The following is a 23,506-nucleotide window of genomic DNA, read 5'->3' on the forward strand; positions in this document are numbered from 1 at the left end:
GGTACTATAGGTAACATCCTCCTGTGACAGGATCCATTGTGTTTATATTCAGTGATAGCAAATAAGATAGAAATAAAGAAGTGCATCCAAAAGAAAAACAATCTACAACTATTTTAAAAATGTGATAAGGAAAAGCAGCTTGAAATTCCAAGTTTCAGAGAAGCTAGCCTAAAATGGAGTAGAGAATAGATGGATAACAGAGGCTGAGAATCTTCAGAATCCCTAATATAGTATTAGTGGAGAGCAGATTTCTCACTGTAGTTGAACTAACCAACTAAAAGCTATTCCATACTGGCAAATTACAGTTGCCTGGTACTCATATTTTTTGATATTCAAAATGTACAAATCATGTGATTCAATTATGTCCACTATAGGTTGCTATAGTTTAACACGTGACACAGCTAAAACAAAACCTGATAGATCTCCCCAAATCCTGTACTAACAGATATTGCTGTTCAAGATGGCTCCCAGAGTCTTATCTATGATGCTATGACATCTGAAAGTCTCCCTATTGACCTAAACCTGACTCACCTTAGATACCAGGAACAATGACCCTCTTAGGCAGAACACCCTATGATGTTTAAGGAACTTTGCCATGGTAAAAATAATTTAAGCATTGAATGCTATAAATTATCATGGACCATTCTAGAAGTACAGAAAAAAGAGTTTGGAAATTATAAGCAGAAGCAAGACATAAACCCAGATCATCAGCCTCTAGCAGCTCTACCATTTGACCTGCCATCAGAAAGCATGTGATACTGTGTCCATGACTGACGGTCTGTTTGAATGAAGATGGCTGAAGATAAGCTTGAGGCAGGCTAAATTAGGGAAAGCTCAGGACTTCCAGAAAAATATTACATCTTAGATTAACCGTGGTTCTGGATGGGAACTGCCATGCCCCTCTCCACTCATTGATTTTCAGGAGAGAAGATTCTCCTCTTCCCATAGGTTATTGAGGTTTTAAAAGCACCTGACAGAGCAGAAACACACTCTCTCAGCTTTTGATTTCCATCTGGGCCCTACCATGCTACCCTTTGTAGTTTTCTTTCCTAACTTTTAATAAATTCCATTTACATTCAATGTATCCTGCAATGGATTCTTCCCACTGGACACAAAGAATTTGAAAGTCTTCTGATCACCGACTGTACCAGCACCATTAACAGCTGACTACTTATTCTGCTTCTTTCCATGGTATGTTCTGAGCCATGTAATAAATCTCCTTTTCCTGCCTTCACCATGCTTCTTCATTTAGCATTTAAGAGCAGGTAGCCAGACCTGATATATGGAATCTCAGGAGTTTGGACCCTGGGATGAAAACTTCAATTTCAAGAGGAGATGGCTTATAAACCAGAATGTGCTTAGAAGAGGAAGACTATGAAAATGGAGAAGAATTGGAAACTTGGTTGTATGATGAGTGAGTGAAAGAAGTAGTAAGGTATAGATAGTGGAATACAGGCAGACCAGGAAAAAAATTGGTGGATTCTACATGGCTGATAGAGTCTACAAAGCACTGGTGACTTTGGGGCTTCTTCCCAACATGCCCTGGAACTGGGAAGACCCCTGCACTTCTGTGCAGCGCTCGCAGGCAGGGGAAAGAGGAAAGACCACGAGACAGAGGGGACTGAAGACCAGGCAAATTGAAATGGAGAGTATATCCCAGGCCACCGGGGGAAGGAGAGAGGATTCTGAAAGGGGAAATCCCAAAGGACATCAGCAGACTACCGATTTCTGGGCCCCCTCCTCCTTGAAGGAGTTCTCTGCTTTAACTTTCACTTTTCTGTGTCCCCAATAAAAATCCTTTCACTTTCTGCTTCCCCAATAAACTTTGCTAAACTTTCACTTTTTCTGCCTCTTAATTCTTTATCCATGGAGAAAAAGAATCCATACTTCTAGACGGTAACATCTTTGGGTGCTCCCCCAGGATATTGAGAGCTCTCCAAATCTCTGATTCAAAGTCAGCATCTACCAGGCCTAGCCCGGATGGGAGAAGTCAGAGAACGATCTTTGAGTATCCAGTACCTCTGAAGCTGCATCATCTCAGGGAGTCCCCCCAGCCATGATTAGCACTGAAACTCCCAGATTTCCATCATGAATGGCCAACCCCATTGGCCCAGGCAGCAATGGGCTGCCTTCTTAAAGACTTTGGGAATGAACACTCCCTGCTGACTCTTGCTGTCTGCTCTCTGGGCTATGCCCTCAGCAGGTCCCTTGCTCCTTTTGCAACCCTTTGTTTGATTGGCTTGCACCGTTCCCCTTGTCAGAGACTACATGTCCCACGTGGAGAAGGAGAAGAGGAGGGACTAGAAGGGAGTGAAAAGAAAGCCCTTGGGCACTTGAGGGGGACTACTGGTTTCCAGGGTCCCCTTCACTTTTGAGAAGCCTTTTTGTTCTGACTTTGCCTTCATTCGCTGACTTCATTATCTGTGTGCGCTTTGTGGCATTGATGCTACCAACATCCACTTCACAATCATGGTGACTGACTTTGTTTCAATAGTTCTGTTTTTCATAAATCCTATTTTGCTTTATTTCCCCATCCTTTAATTCTTTACAGAGTGAAGAATTTATCCTCTTCAGAGCCTTTGGACAGTATCATTTACCCAATATAAGGAATCAGGACCTAATTGGAGATGTCTGATTGGGGACCTTGACTCACAAGTCCCTTTCTCTTGTCCACAGATGGGCACAAATTCCTTCAAGATCCCTGAAAGAACTCCCCTCTCCTGCCTGTTAAAACGTTGGAGGGACTTAGACTCCCAGAGTTTAAATTAAAAGGCTTTAATATTTTAATATTAAATATTTTAATATAAAATATTAATTAAATATTTAATATTTAATTAATTAATTATTAAATAATTGATTAATTTAATTAATCATTTGATATTATTGAATATTAATTTGAAATATTTTAATATTTAATGTTTTAATATTTAATATTCCATTGTATTGAGGCCTGGCCTAAATATCCACTGGGAGATAATGAAACCTGGGCTGACGGTGGCAACCTTAACTACAGTACTAGTTTATAATTAGACCTAATCTATAGAAAAGAAAGAAAATGAATGGAGGTCCCTCACATCCAGCTCTTCCTTTATTTGAGAGACCATCCTAAATGGATGGAAGAATGTAAGCTGGATACATAGACTCTTGCCATGGTCTGCTCTAAGGTACCCCCAGTGCCCCCAAAGAGTTGGATTCTTCCCCTCTCCCCTGCCCCAAGAGCCTAACTCAAAAAAGGATGATTCCCCTTCTAAACCCAAACCCTTGCCACCTCTATCAGCCTCACCTGCCCAGAAAGATCTCTATTCCAATCTAAGTACATGAGATAACCTGTTCCCTTTGTTGCCTCAAAGAAGAATTAAAGGTCCCACTCAGGAATGTTCCTCATGCAGGAGGATGAATTTGAGCCTGAGTTTGTTCATATCTCCTTTTCTCTTTGCTAAAAGAAATAAAAATTTAAAAAAGACATTAGGAAGCTATATCAATAAATTGAAACAGTATGTTCAGACCTTCCAACATTTTACCCAGTTGGATGATATGACATGGAAGGGTATCATGTTATTACTAGAACAGACTCTCACTTCCATGGAAAAACAGAATTTTGGAGCAGGCAGTAACTTCTGGGAACAATTATTACCTTTCCTTTGTACAAAGCAGCAGGGGCAGGTTCCCAAAGGTGACCAGGCAGTTCCCTTGAAGAACACCAAATGTGGATTCTGTGAGGATGACCATGTCTGGGAAAGAAATCACTTTATATATTGCATAATAGAGGAATTAAGAAAGACTAAGGTAAAGGCCCTTAATTACTCCCAGCTGGCTGCTGTTCATCAAGGGGATCTTGCACCTCTGAGAGGCTTCCTTCAGCAGTTAAAGGATGCCATCCAGAAGCATACTAATGTAGATACACAGGAGGAGGAGATCATCCCAAAAGATAAATTCTTGACACAATCAGCCTGGGATATTCTTAGAAAAACTTCAATAACTGGGGGCCAGGGGAGGCGAGTCATTGGATCAGTTGGTCCAGGGAGCTACTGCCATATATTATAATAGGGACCTGGAAAAGGAAAGAAGAAAGGACAAACACTAGGAGGCACTGATCATGGCCATGTGGGGGACTCCTTCAGAGGCAGGCCCTAACCCAAGAGCCTGCTTCCTGTGCAGACAGGAAGACCACTTTAGGAGGGCGTGTCCCTGGAGGCAAAGGTTACCTCCAGGACCCTGCCCCATCTGTAAAGGAAACCACTGGAAGGCTCCTGAAACCAGACAGAATCAGGCTCACCACCTTCCAGGGAACAATGATGTTCCAAGTTCTCCCATTCAGGTTCCTATAACCACAGTTAAAACAGAGGTGCCCTGGGTCATGCTCACAGTCAAACAGTGAAAGATCAGCTTCCCAATCAACACAAGAGTGAGGTTTTCCACCACACCTTTCTTCCCTGGACCCAGGACCCAAAATAGAGTAACTGTTCAGAACATATCTGGCCAGACCCTAGAGCACTATTTCACTCAACTTGTTGCCTGCTAGCAGAGAGATCTCCACTTCTGTCACTCCTTTTTGATAGTTCGGAAGATACCAACTCTGCTTTTGTGGCAAGATCCATTATCCCAATTAAAGGTTCAGTTTCTTTTGCTTCCTGTAGAATACTATTGCCTGTTCTTAATATAATCTCAGGTGGATCTGGCTATGTGAACAGATGGCCAGATGGTGGGAAGGGCCTGAATGGCCATTCTGGCCATAATACACCTCAAAGACTTCTCCCAAATCCCTCGCCAAAAGCACTACCTACTGAGACTGGAAGTCAGAGAGAGCCAGATTCCTATTATCAAGGGACTTAAAGAGTATGGACTCCTAATTGAATGCTCCAGCCCCTGTAACCCTCCTATCTTGGGGGTCAGGAGGGGACTGGAGTGGAGGCTAGTCCAGGACTTCCGATTGATTAATGAGACAGTAATACCTCTCCACCCTGTAGTCCCAAACCCCTATGCTCTCTTGGCTCAGTACCTCCTGGGTGATAACCCATTATTCAGTCTTATACTTCAAGGAGGCCTTCTTTTGCATTCCACTATACCCTGACAGTCAACGCCTACTTGCCTTTGAGGACCCAAGTGAAAAACAGGCCAAGTCACTTGGACCGTTCTTCCCCAGGGGTTTAGGAACAGCCACATCTGTTTGGATTGGCTCTACCTCAGGACCAAGTGGAATGGGCCTATCTGCAACATTCCTGGTGCACTCTGTGGATGTCCTCCTTCTCTGTGAGCCTTTGGAAGACACCACTTCCTGAGCTACCGAGCCCCTTCTAAACTTCCTGGCAGATTGGGGCTATAAAGTATCCAGGGAGAAGGTTCAGTTGTGTCAGATCCAAGTTACCCATTTGGGGCTTGTTTTAATTAAAGGGACGAGGTCCTTAGAGAACCATAAGATACGGCCAATTTCAGCCTTCCCTCTTCCTAGGACCCTAACAGCTGAGGGCCTTTCTGGGGATAACATAACAGGCTACTGCAAGATTTGGATCCCAGGCTGTACAAATCTGACTCCATCCCTATGCCAGGCCCTCCTAGAGGACCAAAGCACTCCCAGCCTTTTATTGAATGGATTGTGCAGCCACTAATGCTTTTCATCAATTAAAAAAGGCTCTAACAAGGGCCCCTGCCCTGAGTTTACCCATGCAGGACACATTCCAACTATATGTCCTCAAGAGGAAGGTTCTGGCCCTGGAAGTGGTAACACAACTGGGCCTGCCCCCAAGCCAGTAGGATATCTAAGTAAAGAATTAGATCATGAAGCTAGGGGATGACCAGGACGCCTGCAGGCAGTGGGTGCTGTAAGCCTTTTGATCCCTTTGTCTTGGGCAGACCCCCGACAGTTTACACTCCACATGATGCAAGATACAGGGGGATTCTAAATTCCAAGGGAGGCTTATGGCTATCTGACAGCCTCAAACACCAGGCTCTTTTACTAGAAGGATCTGAGATCACCTTATGAGCATGCCAAAACCTCAACTCCACCTTCTTTCTGCTCAAGAGTGAAGGAAAACCCAAACATTCATGTGAGGAAGTATTATTAGAAAGTTATGCTGCTAGATCTGCTCTAACGGACCACCCCCTGGAAAACCCTGACCTAGTATTTTGTACAAATGGAAGTTTGCTTGTCGGAGATGGAAACAGACATGCAGGATTCATGGTGGTATCAGATTCTGGCATAATTTGGGTAGGACCCTTATTCTAGCACTCAGCTTGTGGAATTGGCAGCTCTTACAAAAGCCTTGGAATTATCAAAAGAGAGGAGAGTCAATATCTACACAACTCCAAATATTCCTTCCTAATCCTCCACGCCCATACAGCTATTTGGAAGGAACAGGGAATGCTAATGGACACATGGTCCCCTGTTAAGTATTCACAGAGACCCGTGCCCTCCTAGAAGTTTGGGCTGTTTTACTGCCCAAACAAGTGTCAGTAATTCATTGCTCTAGCCATCAAAAGGGAGATGCTGATGAGGGAAAACAGAACTGCTGATGAGGCTGCAAAAAGGGCAGCAAGGAGTTACTAGCTGGTCCTCTTCTATGAGTGGGGGAAATCTCTAATTCCCCCAGGGAGGCCCCATTACCAGCCAGAGGAAGCCCAACAAGCCACAATCCAAGGTGACCATCTGGATCATAGAGGCTGGTGGATCTCCCCCGAGGGTAATCTAGGGCTTCCTAGAGCCCTTAAGTGGAAAGTTTTAAAAGCACTTCATCAACTCTACCATTTAGGATTAGAAAATACCCTTATTTTAACAAGGAAGGTGTTCAAGGGAGTAGGGCTCAAGGACACAGTTCAGCAGGTAGCGCAAGGATGTAAAATACGCCAAAGAACAAATCCCAAAAACAGGTGCCTCCAGGCCCTGGGGACACAGAGACAAGGAACTTAGCCTGGTGAGGACTGGCAGTTGGACTTTACCCATGTGCCAGGGAGAGCCTTACTCAAAATTGTTTCTAGTGCTAAAGGACACATTTACTAGAGAAGTAGTTAGAATCCTAACAACTGAAATCATTCCCCAATTCAGCCTCCCTGAAAGTCTCCAGAGTGATAATGGCCCCACCTTTAAAGCTGAAGTGACCCAAGGGCTCTCAAGAGCCTTGGGGATAAATTATGGTCTCCATTGTGCTTGGTGGCCATAATCCTCTGATAAGGTAGAAAAGGTCAATGAGCTCTTAAAGAGACAGCTGGCCAAACTCATCCAGGAAACCCAGTCCCCATGGACTAAACTCCTGCCCATCTCAGTCCTCAGACTTAGAAATACCCCTGAGAAGCAGGACCTGACTCCCTTTGAGGCTCTATATGGCAGGCCATTCCTTATTAACAACTTCCTACTTGATTCAGAGATGGCTCAATTGGTGTCCCATGTCACTCAACTTGCAAAATTGCAGCAAATTTTGTCTGAAATAAGACAGGGAATTCCCAGGGAACAAATAAATGAATGGACCCCTCTTTTGCCTGGGAGACCTAGTCTTCACCCCGGTTGAAACTTACACATACCCCCATGGGAAGACCCATTTCCATTCTTCGTATCCACTCAAACAACAGTGTGAGTGGCAGGACTAGATTCTGGATTTACTATTCACGGATAAAGCACTGGAACTGCAGGAAGAAGGACATCCCATCACCACTGGAACAGCTGACACAGAGCCTGACAGCTCTAGACAGTGCTTTCTCCTGTGAACTGACCGAGGGTCTCAAACTACTCTTCAGATTTCCAGGTAAGTGACGCTGGGACTTTTTTGGGCCCTTGTCATGTTTGGACAGTTGTAATAATTATTTCCAGTGTGGGATTATATTCTGTAGCCCCCTCTGACTGGACTGTCTCAGAGAAATTTTTCCTTTGCTTCTCTTTCTATTCTATATCTGTGCTACTTTGGGGTCTCCTCTATGTCTAATCCTCCAATGAGCTCCTCTTTGAAAGTCTTAAAGAGCACATTCCAATTTCTTCAGGTAATTAACAGGGATCTTTTTTTCTTCTCCCCTCCTTGCTGGTGAGGGGGCCTCTGGAACTCAAATTCTTTCCTTAACCTCACTCACACCCTCACATACCCAAATTCTGTATTCTCAGACTGCTAGGTTTGCTTCAAAAAGCCTACCATGGCCTACTTATCCACATGACTTCAATTTAATTTTATCCTCCAGAGTCTCTGATTACATTCTAGGGATCCCAACCCCTTACTCACTGGTTCTCCTAACTGGGGTATCTCCCCCATGATGGATGCTAGATATACCTGGTATACCATGATTTTGCTTTTCTCAAATATCTCTATGTCCCTAACTCTCTCCCCAACCCCAAGAGGACCTGGGAGTTTTCAGAAACCCAGACTTCGTTCCCCTCCCCATTGGGAGCACAGGAACTTGTCCCTTTAAGAATGGCTTGGTCATTAATATTACTAGCTGCCAGGATGGTCATGCCTCCACACCCACTGTCCCTCTACCCTGTCAGTTTCACCCTTCATGTGTCATTGCCCCTTGGTCATGGAACATGACCTTTATCTCCAATGCTGGACCAGGAACCATAAACTGCACCCTTACTGTGATTACTACTTGCAACCTCCATCACACAGTATCAAAACTGGTTCCCTGCTTGGAACAAAGACAACTGTACCAAACCCTGTTTCTTAAGTACTTTACAGGCTAGTTTTTTAAGCTTTTCAGGACAAATCCCACCCTCACTAATCCCTGCAAATAGTCTCCATCCCTGGGGAGCTTGAATTCTCTGTCTTGAATAGGGGTTCTTGTTTGTGGAATATTTCCTAAACCTTACTTGGGTCCGGGGCCTCCAATGCTTAAATCCTAATCACACTCAAGGTGTGTGGGCCATCATACAAGTGATTCCCCAAAACAAACTATGTAACTTTCTATAACAATTTCAATATTCAGTCTACGGAGTTTTTTGGCCATTTGGCTACTGACACCCACAGACAAAAGAGAGAAACTTCCACCCTGATCATGGTCGGAATAGTGGCCTTGGTAGCAGCATTTGCTGGTATTTCCTATGGAGTAGTCAATAATTATCTTACCTCCAAAAATTTAACTAAAACAGTGGAGTTGGTGACAGAGAATACAGGACTAAACTTTAAGGACTTCCAAAAATCCCTCAGGGCTCTAGCAAAAATGGTCCTGGACTATCATTTGGCCCTTGACCTTCTCCTGGCTGAACAGGGAGGGGAGGTGCTGTTGCAAACACCTCCTGCTGCACATATGTTAATAACTCTGGGATGGCAGAGGAAAGGGCAGACAGAATACTTCAACAAGCAAAATGGCTTAAGGAACAGTCACTACAGTCGCGGTGTCATCCTAGGTATGGAATCAGATCAAGACATGGTTACCCATTGTTACCTGGTTCCTTCTCCTTCTAGGGCCATTATTAGCTATTCTCCTACTCCTCATCTTTGAACTCTGCATTTTCAATCTTTTAGTTAAATTTGTCTCCTCTCTTTAGAATCAATCAAACTCCAAATGGTCATGGAGATGGAAATTGTCCCCGCCTCAGATCCACTGCAGTCCACTGGACTGGCCAGCATTCCTTTTCAAGGATGCTCCATGACTGCACCCTTACAGTGTCCCTGTCTAGTCAGAAAAGCCAGAATGGTTATTGCCCCTGATCCCTAACCGCAGTTAGGGTGCCATTGAGCGGGGGGAATGAGGGATAGATAGTGGAATACAGGCAGACATGGAAAAATGATTCCACATGGCTGGCAGACTCTACGTGGTGCTGGTGATGCTCGGGCTACTTATTCCCTACATGTCCTGGAACTGGGAGGACCCCTTCTCTGCATGCTCACAGGCAGGGGATCAAAATAGGGACAGGGAAAGGCCACGTGGACAGAGGGTGCCAGAAGCCCAGGCAAACTGAAATGGAGAGTATATCCCATGCCACCTGGGGGAGGAAAGAGAGAGGACCTTAAAAGGGAAGATCCCGAAGGGCATCAGTAGACTACCGATATCCTGGTCCCTATCTCCTTGAAGGAGTTGCCTACTTTAGCTTTCACTTTTCTGTTTCCCCAATAAATATCTTTTCGCTTTCTGTCTCCCCAATAAACTTTGCTAAACTCTTACTTTTTCCTGTCTCTTAATTTTTATCTGGCAGAGAAAAAGAATCAGTACCCCTAGATGGTATAAAAAATAGGGCTACTGAAAGGAAAATCCTCAAAACTTAGTGGGTCATTTCAGATAATGGAAGGGATAAAAATGTCAACACCATGACAGCAGACATAATAGACCCTTTTTCACCTGTATTAGGAGCTCAAAGGTCATTTCTAAACACCTAGAAGTGCCCAATTAATACTTTCTTTGTAACAGAAATGAACAAGAGAGGGAAATTTAACATATTCTGGTTGGCTCCAAAGGGTAATAGTTAGAAAAATTGGATAGGGATTAAAGAGAGCCTGACTTTGACTCAGTAAGAAATGCATGCTATAATACTAATACAGTGCTCTGATTTAGAATGCCTGGGCTAACATCTGGCTTTGCCACTACCTAGACACGTGTCCTGGCAGAAATCAGAGAATTTCTCAAATTTCAGTCATCCTTTTTAATGTGGGATTTGTAATAGCAGTTTCCATATATGGCAATTAGCCCAATGCTAATGAAACTGGAGTTTTGCAGTGCAGGGAGTACTCAAGAAGTACTGGTGTTATTATCCGTACTTATCTCATAATACTTTAGCTCACTAAAAAAGGAATTGATTGTTTCTTAGTGCATGAACATTTCCATGAGAGAAACGTTACCTCTTTGGGTAACAAGGTAATAATGATTTTAGACATTGCCTTTTGTAAAAAGCACCACTCCCAAGTTCAGCCTGCAAATAATTACAAACAAGATAAAACCCTTGCTTCTCTGCCTTCATTTTGTATCTATCTACTTTACTTTGGGTCAGATTCCTCCTGGACTCTGCACATAGTGATGTCAATGATTCAAGAAGTGTCTGCGTAATTACTGATGATACAAGGGTGATTAGTCTTAAGTTTACCTAACCTATCTCATTTGCAGGTATGTGTGAAGACATCAAGATGAGAGTATTTTATTGTCAGCTTTTATAACATCCTGTTATAGATTGCTAAAACAAAGAAAAGAACATCTGATAATCTCCTCATTGCCCTAAATCTGCAGTCTCCTTAGATTTCAGGAACAGTGAATCTCTTAGGCAGATCATCCTATGGTGTGATCCCTCCCTAGCAGTGGGAGCAGTTGGCCCTTGATGGAAACTGAGTATACCCCTTAAGTAGGAGCAGTCATTTCATGGGAACTGAATTGTCCCCTAAAGCAAAGATAGTGATGATGAATTACCTGAATCATGCTCACAGACAGAACTAAGAAATGATGAACCACATCAGTTTGAGCAAGACTGCTTAATCCATGCATGCCTCCCACCCCCAGCCCCAATTCTTCTCCTTCTTAGACATAAGCTCACCGCAGATGATGTGTCTTCCCACATCATGAATATGAATCATATTCATTAAGCTCCTCTTCTGCCTCCACCGTTACTTTTGGGTTGATTTCCATACCAGTGGCCAGACCTAATTATTTGTGCCCCTCAGAGTCAAGCCTCTGGCCTGGTACTCTGGTAACGATTTGATGGTTTATTGAATCAGCAGGGATTTGTAGAAGAAATCACCTTCATACAAAATTAGATGAAAATCTCTCTATTTTATCTTTTAAAAATTCCGGAATTATAAACCACACCTGCAAAAGAGAAATTCAAGGATAGTGATGAAGAAGAAATATTCTAGATTGCAAAGGATTTTGAGAAGAAATAAGGCAGTTAAACCAAGCACCTAGTATCAGGAGTCCCACCCTGGTTGAAGGTAAGAATTTTAATCCTCATTAAATGCAGGACCACAGAACTGCATAGTCACATGACCAATATATTTCTGTCCAGTTTTCTTTATTGGTTTCAGATTATTAGAAATTTGAATCTAGCTGAAGAGAAGAGGATATGTTAATAACTGTCCTATCAAAGAAGTTGTTTTAAAATCAACATGTTCTCAAAAATAAACTATACTAATCTTTTGAGAAAAAGTAGCATGAAATATATTGAACATTCATATTACATTTCTGTCACATTTTATAGCAAATAAATGGAAAAAATTTCTTGCTTAATAAAGGAGGCAATTACATTTTTAAAAAGTATACAACTCTTTACTTCTCTAATCCTAAGAATTGCCAACAATTTACTTTATTTACATTTATTTTTCAAATAGCAGCTAATATTTAGCTAAAAATGTTACTATGTAGATATTAAGATAGTGTTTACTAGAAAGAAATAATGCAAATCTTTTGATTTTAAATCAGTCAAAAGTCATCAAAAAAACAACCACCAACAACAAAAAAAGGCTGGTTGGAGATCAGGTAAAAGCCACTTACCCACTTACTTGAATGGAGTACTTTTGGGTTCTATTATTTTTAAATGTATTAAAGTAAATAAATAAAAATGGAGGGCACAGTTGGATTACCCTAAAGCTAATCACCTTCTGACACATACCATAAATTAGAAATCCTAAACAAAACACAAATGTTAGGTTTTTTTTGTCCTTATCAGTATAACCCATTGGAATTAAATCAGTCTGCAAATCCACATAAACAGTAATGTTCACCTTTAAAAAAAAAACATATGAGAGGTAATCACAGAAAAGTTCAAATGACTTCCTCCTCTGTCCTCTATGAATTGTGCTATAAGTACTATAGATTTAGAATTACTGCTATTTTTATCAGTTTAGGGTTTTACAGTTCATGAACTATTCCTTGGTATTCCCAATAAACTATAAAAATTTTAATGATCTGATTTACTGTTGACAGGTGGCAATAGGTAGCTCATTGTAGTTACTCCATTTACCTTTAATAATGAGGTGGATAAAGTAAATCATAATGCTTCTGGGTTTTACAATCTTCCTTATTGGACAAATAAAAGGGAATAAGACAACACTGGGGATTAACAGTCTCTAGGGGAAGAGCTGAGTTAGAAATAGAATCAGAAAAGTGAAGACCAAGAGAAAACTACAAAGAAAACAAGAAATACATAATTGTGAAAGAGAAAAAGCATAGTCATGCATATTATTAATAATACAAATAAAGGAAAGCAAAACAGAGCGTGAAGCTTCTGATCAGAGAAAGAGGGAGAAGCAAAGACAGTGAACAGAGCGAGGTCAGAGTGAATGAGGTTCTAATTGGCCACATTCACAATAGGTTACTACATTATGGACTGCTCAGGCTAATTTTCAGGGTGTGCTGACTGTATTGGGGGTTGAACTCCGGGCCTCACATTCAGCACACTCCCACTTGAGCCATGCCCCTGATCCCTAACTTTCAGTGCTTTAAAAAATTCACTGAAAGGAATTGCATCTTCTTTTCTTACAACTTACAATCATATTTTGATAATTTATACTATAGGGATATTTAAAATATTCAAAAAAATAAATTACTAACTTTAAACCTTACAGATATAAATTATAGAAAAGTAAAAGTAGAAAAGTAATAAAGATAGTGAGAACAAACCTGCGTGTGCAATGGTTTGTGCCAGGCCCTTATGTTGTGCTGGGCTTCCCATGTGTTTTCCCATTGAATCCTCAAGAAGTCCTGAGATTCTGAATGTAGGGATGATGAAACTGAGATTCCAAATCACTCAGGGTCAGAACTAGTCCAAATGCAGAGTCCTGAGCCTGTCATTATGTCACTTTTTCATGGCTGCTATGACCTCTGCCCTATGTAACAGGACTGACAACTCCCCTCTGAAAAATAATAACCCAAGTCTCCCAATATGTCATGTTCTCTGCCGTACTCTGGCTGAATGTACTCATCACTTTATTTCCAAACAAATCACAGGCACACATGCACACACACCTCACCACCTAATTTTTCCTTGGCTTATCTGAATGTAGGTGTAAACACTCTGTGAACCCTTTGTCAGTCTCCTCCACCTTAGTGAAGTAGTCTCAATTTTTTCTCCTTTTCTTGTGCTTGCCAATTTCTGAGGTGTCTTTTTGAGATCAGTACCACAGCAGAAGACCTAGACTTCTCAAAGCTTTCTTCTTTCCATTCCTCAGTTTTCTGAGTATTCTTTTTTTTTTTTTTTGGTGGTACTCAGAACTTCACACTTGCTAGAAGATACTCTAATACTTGAGTCACTCTGCCAGCCCTTCTGAGTACACTAAGAATAGCACTAGAGTGATTTAATAAATCCATCTCATAGCCAAACATGATATTCCTTTGTCTTTCCCTTGATTACCAGAAAATCACTGGTATCAAGCAGAGCCAAACATCTGGGACCAACAAAATTTTCAGTGGAACACGAACCATGCAATTCATTCTTAAAACGCATTATCTCTCAAATCCAGCCTTGTCTGCTTTCCTCATCAATTGCCCTCATTATGATCAGTGTTACTTCTGAGAAAGTTTACTGCTCTACTTGCCTGAGTTAACTCACCCATCTTTCCTCTGACATACCCTCCCAAAAGTCCTTAGAAGTATACTAATTCATTCTGAAGCAGAGAATCCGTCTAAACCACAGTAATTTTTATTTCACTCCAATGAAAAAGTTGTAATGGCTATGTATAGTCCACTAAAAAAATGTCCTAATTTAGCCCAATAAGTCCTCAACAACATAAAACCACACATATTCCTATTTGAAGGTATTTTCCCCATTAAGTTTTCTTTCAAACTTTCTCATCTGTCAAAATCGTTCATTTTGAATGAACATCTCACAAACACACACACATATACCAGTGCTATCATTTAACATAGGGTTTCTCAAATTTACAATGCATTTGAATCACCTGAAGAGCTTCTCTGCAGTTCCATGGACAGACCTCACCCTCCTGGTGTTCCAGAGGACCAGTCCATTTGGGAGGGGCCGCAGATTCATCATGTACGTCAGTGGTGCTCTCCCCCATGGACCTCCCTACTTTCTCAAACTGATATGTTCCAAGTTCTCTCAATAATTTCTTGGTTTTTCTCTAATTGTAGTGTAGTCAACCTGAAATATAAGAAAGTATATGAAAGTAAACTGTGTTCAATACAGCTTCCAGTACAGACTACAGTTTTTTAATGAATGAACTACTCTGTGCCTAGGAATATCTACTGCTGAGAGTTAAAGACCAAGAACTTTTTTGTTCATTTCTGTATTACCAGAACTTAGAATATGTGCTGGCACACAGTAGCACTCACAAAGTTGTTAAATGAAAAAATAATATTGAAAGGATTAAATGAGATCATATATATGAGAAATATGTGCATTTGTTTGTTTTTCTGTATTAGTTTCCCAAATAATTGTCTATGAATTCCACATTGTACAATTATCGCATATGGACCTCTTCATTACATCCTCTGGCCAATCTGGTCCCAGACCTACTATGTACCAGCTAAGGCAACTATGGGGCCTTCATGGGCCTGGTTTTGGGCAATCTCTTTCTCAGTTCTTTTCTTGTTCTTCAAGGAAATAGTCATGGTGCAAGGTGCTACTTACATGACCTGTGAATAAAATTCAAGGAAGCCAGTGACTGTGGGAAAAGATTTTCATTCTGCAGAACCAAATAGTGGTCACCAGTGGTTTTCCCTTTGGATCCTTCATCATGGCCTGCAACATCCTTATAGTCTTGATATAAGACAACAGCTATCCAGGTCCAGCAACCCTTGCAGGTATTCAACTTCCTCCTCCACTGGTGGCTTAACAAGTGTCTCTGTGACTAGGGAAGACAGAGGACCTGACCTGATGGCCTTACTCATAAGTTCTATTGCCTCATCTATGACCTTAACAACAGCTGCCTCAACCTGTTCTCTATGTCTTCATTGGTCATGATTTTCAGGAGCTCTTGCTTCACTTGCACTTAGAATGAGTGCTCCATGAAGACCCAGAAAGAGGCCCAAATCACAGCTCCTAGTCCTTTATAATATATCCCAGTTTACCACTCTAGTTCATCACAACTCACTGACACTTTCCAGACTGGTCTATTGGATTCCAAGATCCAACAGAATGTAAGAGAATCACATAACTTGTAAGGCTGGGTGTGTTCACACACACCTATTATCCCAGAACTCAGAAGTCTGAGGCAAGAGGATCACTAGTTCAAGGCCAGGCAAGGTGATATATAAAGAGCCTATTATAAATAAGTAAATACATGCATACATATGCATGCATACATAAATATATACATACACGAATGCATAAATAAATAAATCACAACTTGCAAGTTAGTTGCAGGTCCTGGATCATGGTTCAGGCATTGAACCTTAAATGTCTGGGAGGAAGGGGCATAAAACAAACAACGTCTCATTCTCAAACTGAAAGACATATTGAGCAGCTCACCAAACTCAAGCAAGAAACAATAAGAATCTTATGGCACAACTGGTCATGAAGTGGGATCTGGACCTACAGCAATGATTTAATGTTAGTGTCTAGCACATTGGCAGGGAACAGCTTACATTTTGCCTATACAAGATCAATCTTGGATATTTGCATCAAGTTAAACCAGGCAGATATGAGGTATTTTGATCAAAAGAATTCAGGCAATAGCTTGGTGTCACCAAGATCATGTCTCTACTTAAAAGTCTTCATCTGTATCCCATCTTTTCCATGAGTCTTCTCCAATTTTCTATGTAAAATTGCAATATCCCTCCCTTCCTACACACAAATACAACTTCTTTTCTTCATTCTCTGCTCGATTTTTATAAAACCTCTTGCCAACAAACATACTGTGAATTATATTTATTTGTAATGTTTGTTTTTCTTCCACTGTTATTCCCACAATATACGTTCCATGAAAGCAGGGATTTTGAATTGTTGCCTTTTTTTTTCTCCACTGCACCCCCTACAATACTCCTAGGAGCATACTAGGCAGTACAGTTGGTGTTCAATAAACATGTGTTGCATGACAGAACAAACAATTAACCAAAATCAGAGACCCACTGGCCAACCAGATGCTCCCTGAACTGCCAAGCAGATTGTAGCCTGTGCTATCTCACCATGGTGTTCCCCTCCAAAAAGGAAAGACCATTTGTATGGGAATGCATCATTTGGGCTTCTCTAGTGTCAAAAGTTGGGACAGGCAGCTCCTTTCGCCAAGAAAATTTGCAGACATGCTCTCCAGTGGTGAGCCATAAGAGATATATGCTAGGCAAAAGGGCACCTGGGTAGTAAATCACACCATTAAGTATACAGCACAGTATTCACAGTGAGGGGGGAAGTTACTAGAAGTTATGAAAAGAGGGGAAAGGGTTCTTTGAAAAATCATTTAAATAAAGCAGGTGGAGTGGTAAACCCTATAGCCACAGGTATTCAAAAGAAGGATTGCTTGATTTGAGGATTTCAAGACTATCCTGGCCAACATTGTAAGATCCCATCTCTAAGAAAAATAATTTAAAAACATGAAAAACTAATAATATTAAATTTGTTGAAATCATTATTTTTGGCATAATCCTAGCAGTTGTGATTGTGATGCAGGAGGATTATGAGTGTGTGTACTGCCTGAGCTACATAGAAAGACCCTGTCTCAAAAAAATCATTATACATGAATTATGATTTCACAGACTCATAATCATGTGTAAAAACAGTTAAAGATGGTTGGAGGTGTGCCTCAAGTGGTAGAGTGCTTGCTTAGAAAGCAGAAGGCTCTGAGTCCAAACCCAGTCTTGGAAAAAATAAAAAAGAATGTGTACAAAATATTAATAAGGGTTATAACTGAGTTATGAAATCATGGGTGAATTCAAAATAATTTATGTAGATATTCCACTGTCAGGGACATGGACTTGAACTCTTTTCTCCCCCCAGCAGCTGTGTCTCTTGACTTTCTACAAAAGGTAAAGATTATTTGCAGATAGTACCTGGACCAGTTGATAAAATTTAAAACCATCATTGACAAGTCATGTTGATAGCATGTATCCCTGATTAGTGGTAAGAAGAGTATGTCTTTTCTGTGATGCTTTTTCCCAAGTCAGTAACTATAGTCTAATCATGAGAAAAACAGAAAAAATGGAAAATTGTGGAACATTTTTAAAAATACTTGGGTGCTCCTCAAAACTTGTGCAGATCATGAACAACGAGGTATAACAGAGAAGCTGGCACAGACTGGGGGTGGCTAAGGAAGCATGACAGCTAAATGTAATATAGCATCCTAGAGGGCATCCTATGGTAGAGAAAGGACAGCAAGGAAAAGCTAGTGAGATCTGAATAACATCTGCAGTGTAGTTAACAATAATGTGTTAGGGTTTAGCTTCTTAGTCTTGAAAAATTAACTCGAGTAAAGTACAATGTTGACAACAGGAAAAACCATGTTAAGAATATACGTGAGATCTATACTATATTTTTATTTTTTTTTTTGCAATCTAAACTGTCCTAAAATAAAACCAAATATCACGGGAAACAAACTGTTCAACAAATTGATAGGGTCTGAAATATGGAAGTGTCAGTAAGAAGATAAAGAAGAGTCTGGCATGGTGAATGTCTTTATTCCTAACACTTAGGAGATAGGGCAGGAGAACTGCCCTAGTTCAGTCTAGTAGTGTGAGCTATATATTGAAACTCTGCCTCAAAAAAGAGTAGGAAACAAAAGGAAGGAGGGAGGGGGGATGGAGGGAGGAAAAAGGAAGGAGGGAAGAAGAGAGGGGAGATGGAGGAAGGGAGAGGAGAGAGAGGAGAGATAAAGAGAAAGAAAGAAAGAGAGAGAGAGAAAGAGAGAAAAAAGAAAGAGAGAAGAAAGAGGTGACGAAAAACTGACCGTTTTGAAAATAGGTCTAATTTGTCTTTGGGACTATGTTAAGGGTCAAAGGAAGCTGGAGAGGAAAAGAGAGGGGACATCACAACAATCCCATTGCTGGTGAGTGGAAGAACCATGTCAGAAATCCACATCTTCTGAATCCTTAGGACTGGTAGATACAAAGCCTATAGCATATCAGAGAATCCATTTGAAAGAACTTGGATGGATAACCCAGGAATAGACAGTGATAGAAAAGGAATAGAAGAAAATGTGGATAAAAGATAAATTAAGAAAACTAATGACTGCTTAGATCAAGAGCTATGGAAAAGCAGGAACCAAAGATGACTCTAAACCTGAGATTTGAGGTAATGGTGATGTTTTCAAGAGAACTGGAAAGGTTTGGGGAAAGGGAATTGGAAAGAATGTTAATGAGATTAGTTTCATAAAGTAAGCTTGAAATGTTATCAGGGCAGCTAGTGGAAATACTCCACAGTGAAATAAAGCCAGGTAGAGTGTGCAAATATATTCCAAGCATTACAGATGTGAGAAAGACCAAGAGAAGATCATATGAACTGGCAAGAATAAATTCAGTAATAAAATATGAGAGGTTTGGTTAAGAGTGTTAGAAGCTAGAATCCATTACATTTGTTCTCATCTTCATTGCATACTCTCCTTTTTGCTATGGTTGTTACTGACCTACCCTGTATTTCCTTATTTGAAATGTTGTCACTTATTTAATTGATTTTTTTATCTCCAGAAATATGCTACTGCCTTTCACTACAGAATTCATTGGTTTCTACATATCATTTTAAAGTTCTTTTCTTCCAATAAGCATTTATATTTGGTACCTGGAATGCTCCCTTCTCTATCTGCTTCACAGTTCAGTTAATCATTGCTGAAGGGGTCAGCACCTGGCTGGAGAAGAGCAAAATGCTCTTGAGTGAGATTCAGGAATCTATCAATGGGGAAAGCTAAACAAGAGTTATTCACAACTGTCCTGTGTCCAACATGGGTGGTTTCCATCACCAAAGGCTTGCCCCTCTTAAAAGAAGTTAGTAGTTTCAGAAGATTTCTATAAATATACAGTAAGAAAGATTATACCAACATAAGGAAAGAGAAATAGCAGGCAATTGAACCCAGGTTTAAGATGAGCTAGCAAATGGAAGCAGTTGTAACCAATTATTAAGCCTTTAGTGTCATGAGCTATGAGCTTCACATGCATTGTCCTTTTCATTCCTTGTGACAAGTCCATAAATTGGGGATACAGCCTCAGACCCTAGTCATAATTCCAAACCCCACAGAAAATCTGATAACTAGAAGATTCTGTTTTATTTTGTGAGTCACTTGTCAGCATAATCTGTCAAGAGATAATTTAAGGCTGTTTCTTTTCTTTTCTTTCCTTTGTTGTTGTGATGGGTGGGGGTACATTGTGGCAATTACAAAGGTTATTACAATGTGTCAAATATATCATTCATGAATTCACCCCCTCAAACATTCTTCTTCATTCTCCCCTCCCCTGAATCCTGGCGTATCTTCAGCAGGTATCATTTGTTCATTTACTTAAATGTGTAAACATTTTTTTTGCACCATGTTTCCCCTCCTACTCTCTTTTCCCAACACTTTCCCTCTCCCACTGGTGCCAGACATCCCCCTGGGCAGGGCTTATTCCACCCTCTCGTTCTCCAATTTTGTAGGCAAAAAAAGGGAAAAGATAAAATGAAAAGCGTGTCATTTTAGCTTGAGATAAAGGTAGCTACACAGGGAGTTTTCTTATGATATTTCTATATATATATATACATATTATAATCTCAATTGATTTATTTACTCTAATTTTCTTCATTCTACCTTAGTCCCTTTCTTACGGAAATTTCAGTCAGTTTAAGATTTCTATATTCATCCTTGCAGAGTGAGTACATCCACCCTACTCAAGTTCTTAGTTTCCCTACCCCTCCCATCTATTTTATTTATAGACAATCCCCAACTTACAATGGTTTGACTTCCTCGTTTTTCAACATTATGGCAGTACCAAAGCATATTCATACAACTTCTAATTCTATTTTTTACTTTAAGTACAGAATTCAATAAATTATATAGATAGACAACTTTTGATTAACCAGTAGGTTTGTATGAGGTGATTTTGCCCAACTTTAGATCAATATAAATATTCTGGACATTGAAGATACAATGTTCTATAGGTTAGGTTAATTGAATGCACCTTCAACTTATGGGCCTGTCAAGATGTAACCGCATCAAAATTAGAAGTACATCTGTATGTTACATGTTTTCCTGAAGCACTGTGGTGCTTATAGTAGGTGCTGCTCCAGACAGAAAGCACTGGGCTTTCTGCCAATGCATCCCATAACTTTTCTGAAATAAAAAAATATGAATTCCAAAACCCATTTGACCCTAGGGGTTTTGGCAAAAAAAATGTGAAAAACAAGAATTATAAGTGTGAAATTTAGCTCACAGCTCCACAGGGACCTTTTGGAGGTCTGTCCTTCTCTAAAAGCTGAGATTTCAATCATTCTTTAACATTCTGGAAATATCATCTTAACAGCTGATTTCAGAACTTTGATAATATTCTTTTATTCAGAAATTATCTGGAAAAGGGCCTGTTGGATGTGGTATCTCCAGGGGTGAGATGCAATCTGCTTCTGCTATAGTTAGTAAAGAAAAATAGCCATTTGGTTTCTAAGTGTAGAAAGTAAGAAGAAAAAGAAGGGATGAGCACCATTTTTAGTTTGCCTCCTGCTTGGGGGTAAAGACCAAGGAATATTAATATATAGGAACAGTGATTAAGACTGATATAAAACAGACTTTTTAAAATAGTATTTTGTTGTCTGGTGTTTAATGTAATCCCCTGTATCATTCCTTTGTAAACATTAAATATACTTTGCCCACAAATGATTAGCATGAATGGATTTTTTTTTCCATTTGGTCACGTCACACACCACTAAATTAAACAATGTACCTAACTCTGGGAGTAGATGAAAAGGTCATGTCCAGGAATTTAGTCTGGTAGAAGAAACAAATAAGCCATTGAAAAATTAGAGTTCTCAATTTGATATCCTATCATGGAGATGTGCAAATGCAGAGTATGCATGGATAAGGGAGGAACTCCTTCTGCTTGGATGAGTTCTGTTTGGATTATTCCAGCTATGTATTCATAGGGCAACAAAAGCACAAAGATTGTGTTCAATAATTGCTGCTATTTGGAAATAAGCTACCAGGATTCCCAATGCTAAAAGAAACCTCTGTTTTGAGTCCTATGGTTTCTTGTGTTCTTTCTCAGTAGTGCTTTGTTCAAAACTATGACCATCTCAAGCTATTTTCTTCCTTTACTACCTCAACAGGAAATACTACCTGCCTTTTCTACTTTGACTACCAGAGGGCTCTATAGAGGACTTATGACATATATTGTTTTTACTCTCATAATTGAGTCAAGGAACTAAGAGTTTTGAACATGTAGAAAAATATTTAGAATGGACTAGATAGCTGTCTTCAAAAATCTACATTTAAAGTGTAGCAATTCTCATCTTAAAACTCTCTTTATCTCTACATCCCCTTTCATCAATTCTCCCATTTCCACTTCATTTAGAACCCAAATTCTTGAAATGTTTTCATTGTTTCCCTTCCCTTGCATTTTTTCACTTTTTAATTCTCTTTAACTGAAATTTATGTATTCCTTCTACCAACACCTAACACATATTATGTCTTAGATAAGTGCTTTTTGAATGATAAAAATACATCTATTATACAGTTTCCATGTGCCCAGAAAGTGGGGAAATTTAGAGACTTCCACATTTGGTTTACCCTAGGTAAAATCCATGTGGGGAAGTCAACAAAAAAACAGATTTGAGGATGGAAATTTGGAAGCATCTCATAGGTGAAGGAAGATGTACCTACAGGCCAAGTACAAAGGTATGGACATTTTTAACATAGTTTTAGTGCCTAGAGAGAGGGGATGGCAGTCATGAAGGCTATGAACAGTACTGACCACACTTTCATGGAATAGTGTCCTAGGATGGCCTTTTAAAACCACAAGGACACAAGATGGAAATGTTCTGAGGAAGAAAAACTTGGAACAACATCAAATGAGAAGGAGATGATAAATGAGCTTTAGAGGGGACTTCAGACATTGTTAACATGTATTTGAAGGAGTATCATAGAGTCAAAAAAGCAGAATTGCTTTTGAGGTCTAGGACTAAGAGAAATAAATGAAAATTCTAGGGTAAGTTTCATTTCCCCATAAAGAATTTTTCTTCCTTATCACCTCAAATATTTAAGCATGGACTTGATGGGATTTAAACATCACAATCAGATTTGGAAAAGATGATTTGATCCTTCCCAATCTTTTGGCAAACACAGTTATTCTAGAGAATAGTTGTAAACATGGAAGCCCAGCTAACACCTACTTTACCTTAAAATGGTGTTGTCAAAAAGAAAAAAAAAGTTGGGAACCTGTGGCTCATACCTAAGTACCTGGGAGGCTGAGACAGGGAGGAATGTAGTTCAAAGATAGCTTGAGCAAAAAGTTAGCAAGACGCCATCTCAACCAAGAAGCTACTGTGTTGTCATCCCAGCTATAGGAGATATGTTCAGGCCACACAAAAAAAATTAAAATGAAAAATAATGATAGCAAAAAGGGTTGGGAATGTAGCACAAGTAGGTAGAACTCCTGCCTAGCAAGAGAAAGGCACTGAGTTCAAATCTCATTTCTGCAAAGTGAAAACAAAAGACTACATTGTTTCTTCATTACTGCTTATCTTTTCATACATATTCATAGCATAACCATAACAAAA

At 40.1% G+C, this 23,506-nt stretch overlaps 1 protein-coding gene across 6 annotated transcripts in view; it reads right to left on the minus strand.

Annotated features, from left to right (window-relative positions):
* Positions 1-23,506, minus strand: part of Scgb3a2 (secretoglobin family 3A member 2) — a 174,834-nt gene that overhangs the window by 101,662 nt on the left and 49,666 nt on the right. For 3 of the 6 annotated variants that reach the window (XR_012449010.1, XM_074076703.1, XM_074076706.1), the window contains 4 exons: positions 15,479-15,698; positions 14,790-14,989; positions 13,513-13,601; positions 11,432-11,703 (listed from right to left, as the gene is read on the minus strand). Coding sequence is in view for 4 of the 6 variants with exons in the window: in XM_074076703.1 (XP_073932804.1) it covers positions 11,432-11,477 (46 nt within the window). In the remaining 2 variants the exon portion in view is untranslated. The remainder of the gene's footprint in view (positions 1-11,431; positions 11,704-13,512; positions 13,602-14,789; positions 14,990-15,478; positions 15,699-23,506) is intronic. The other 3 variants (XM_074076704.1, XM_074076707.1, XR_012449011.1) reach the window with 2 other exon arrangements.

Source organism: Castor canadensis, chromosome 6 (assembly GCF_047511655.1).
Source record: "Castor canadensis chromosome 6, mCasCan1.hap1v2, whole genome shotgun sequence".
NCBI lineage: Eukaryota > Metazoa > Chordata > Mammalia > Rodentia > Castoridae > Castor > Castor canadensis.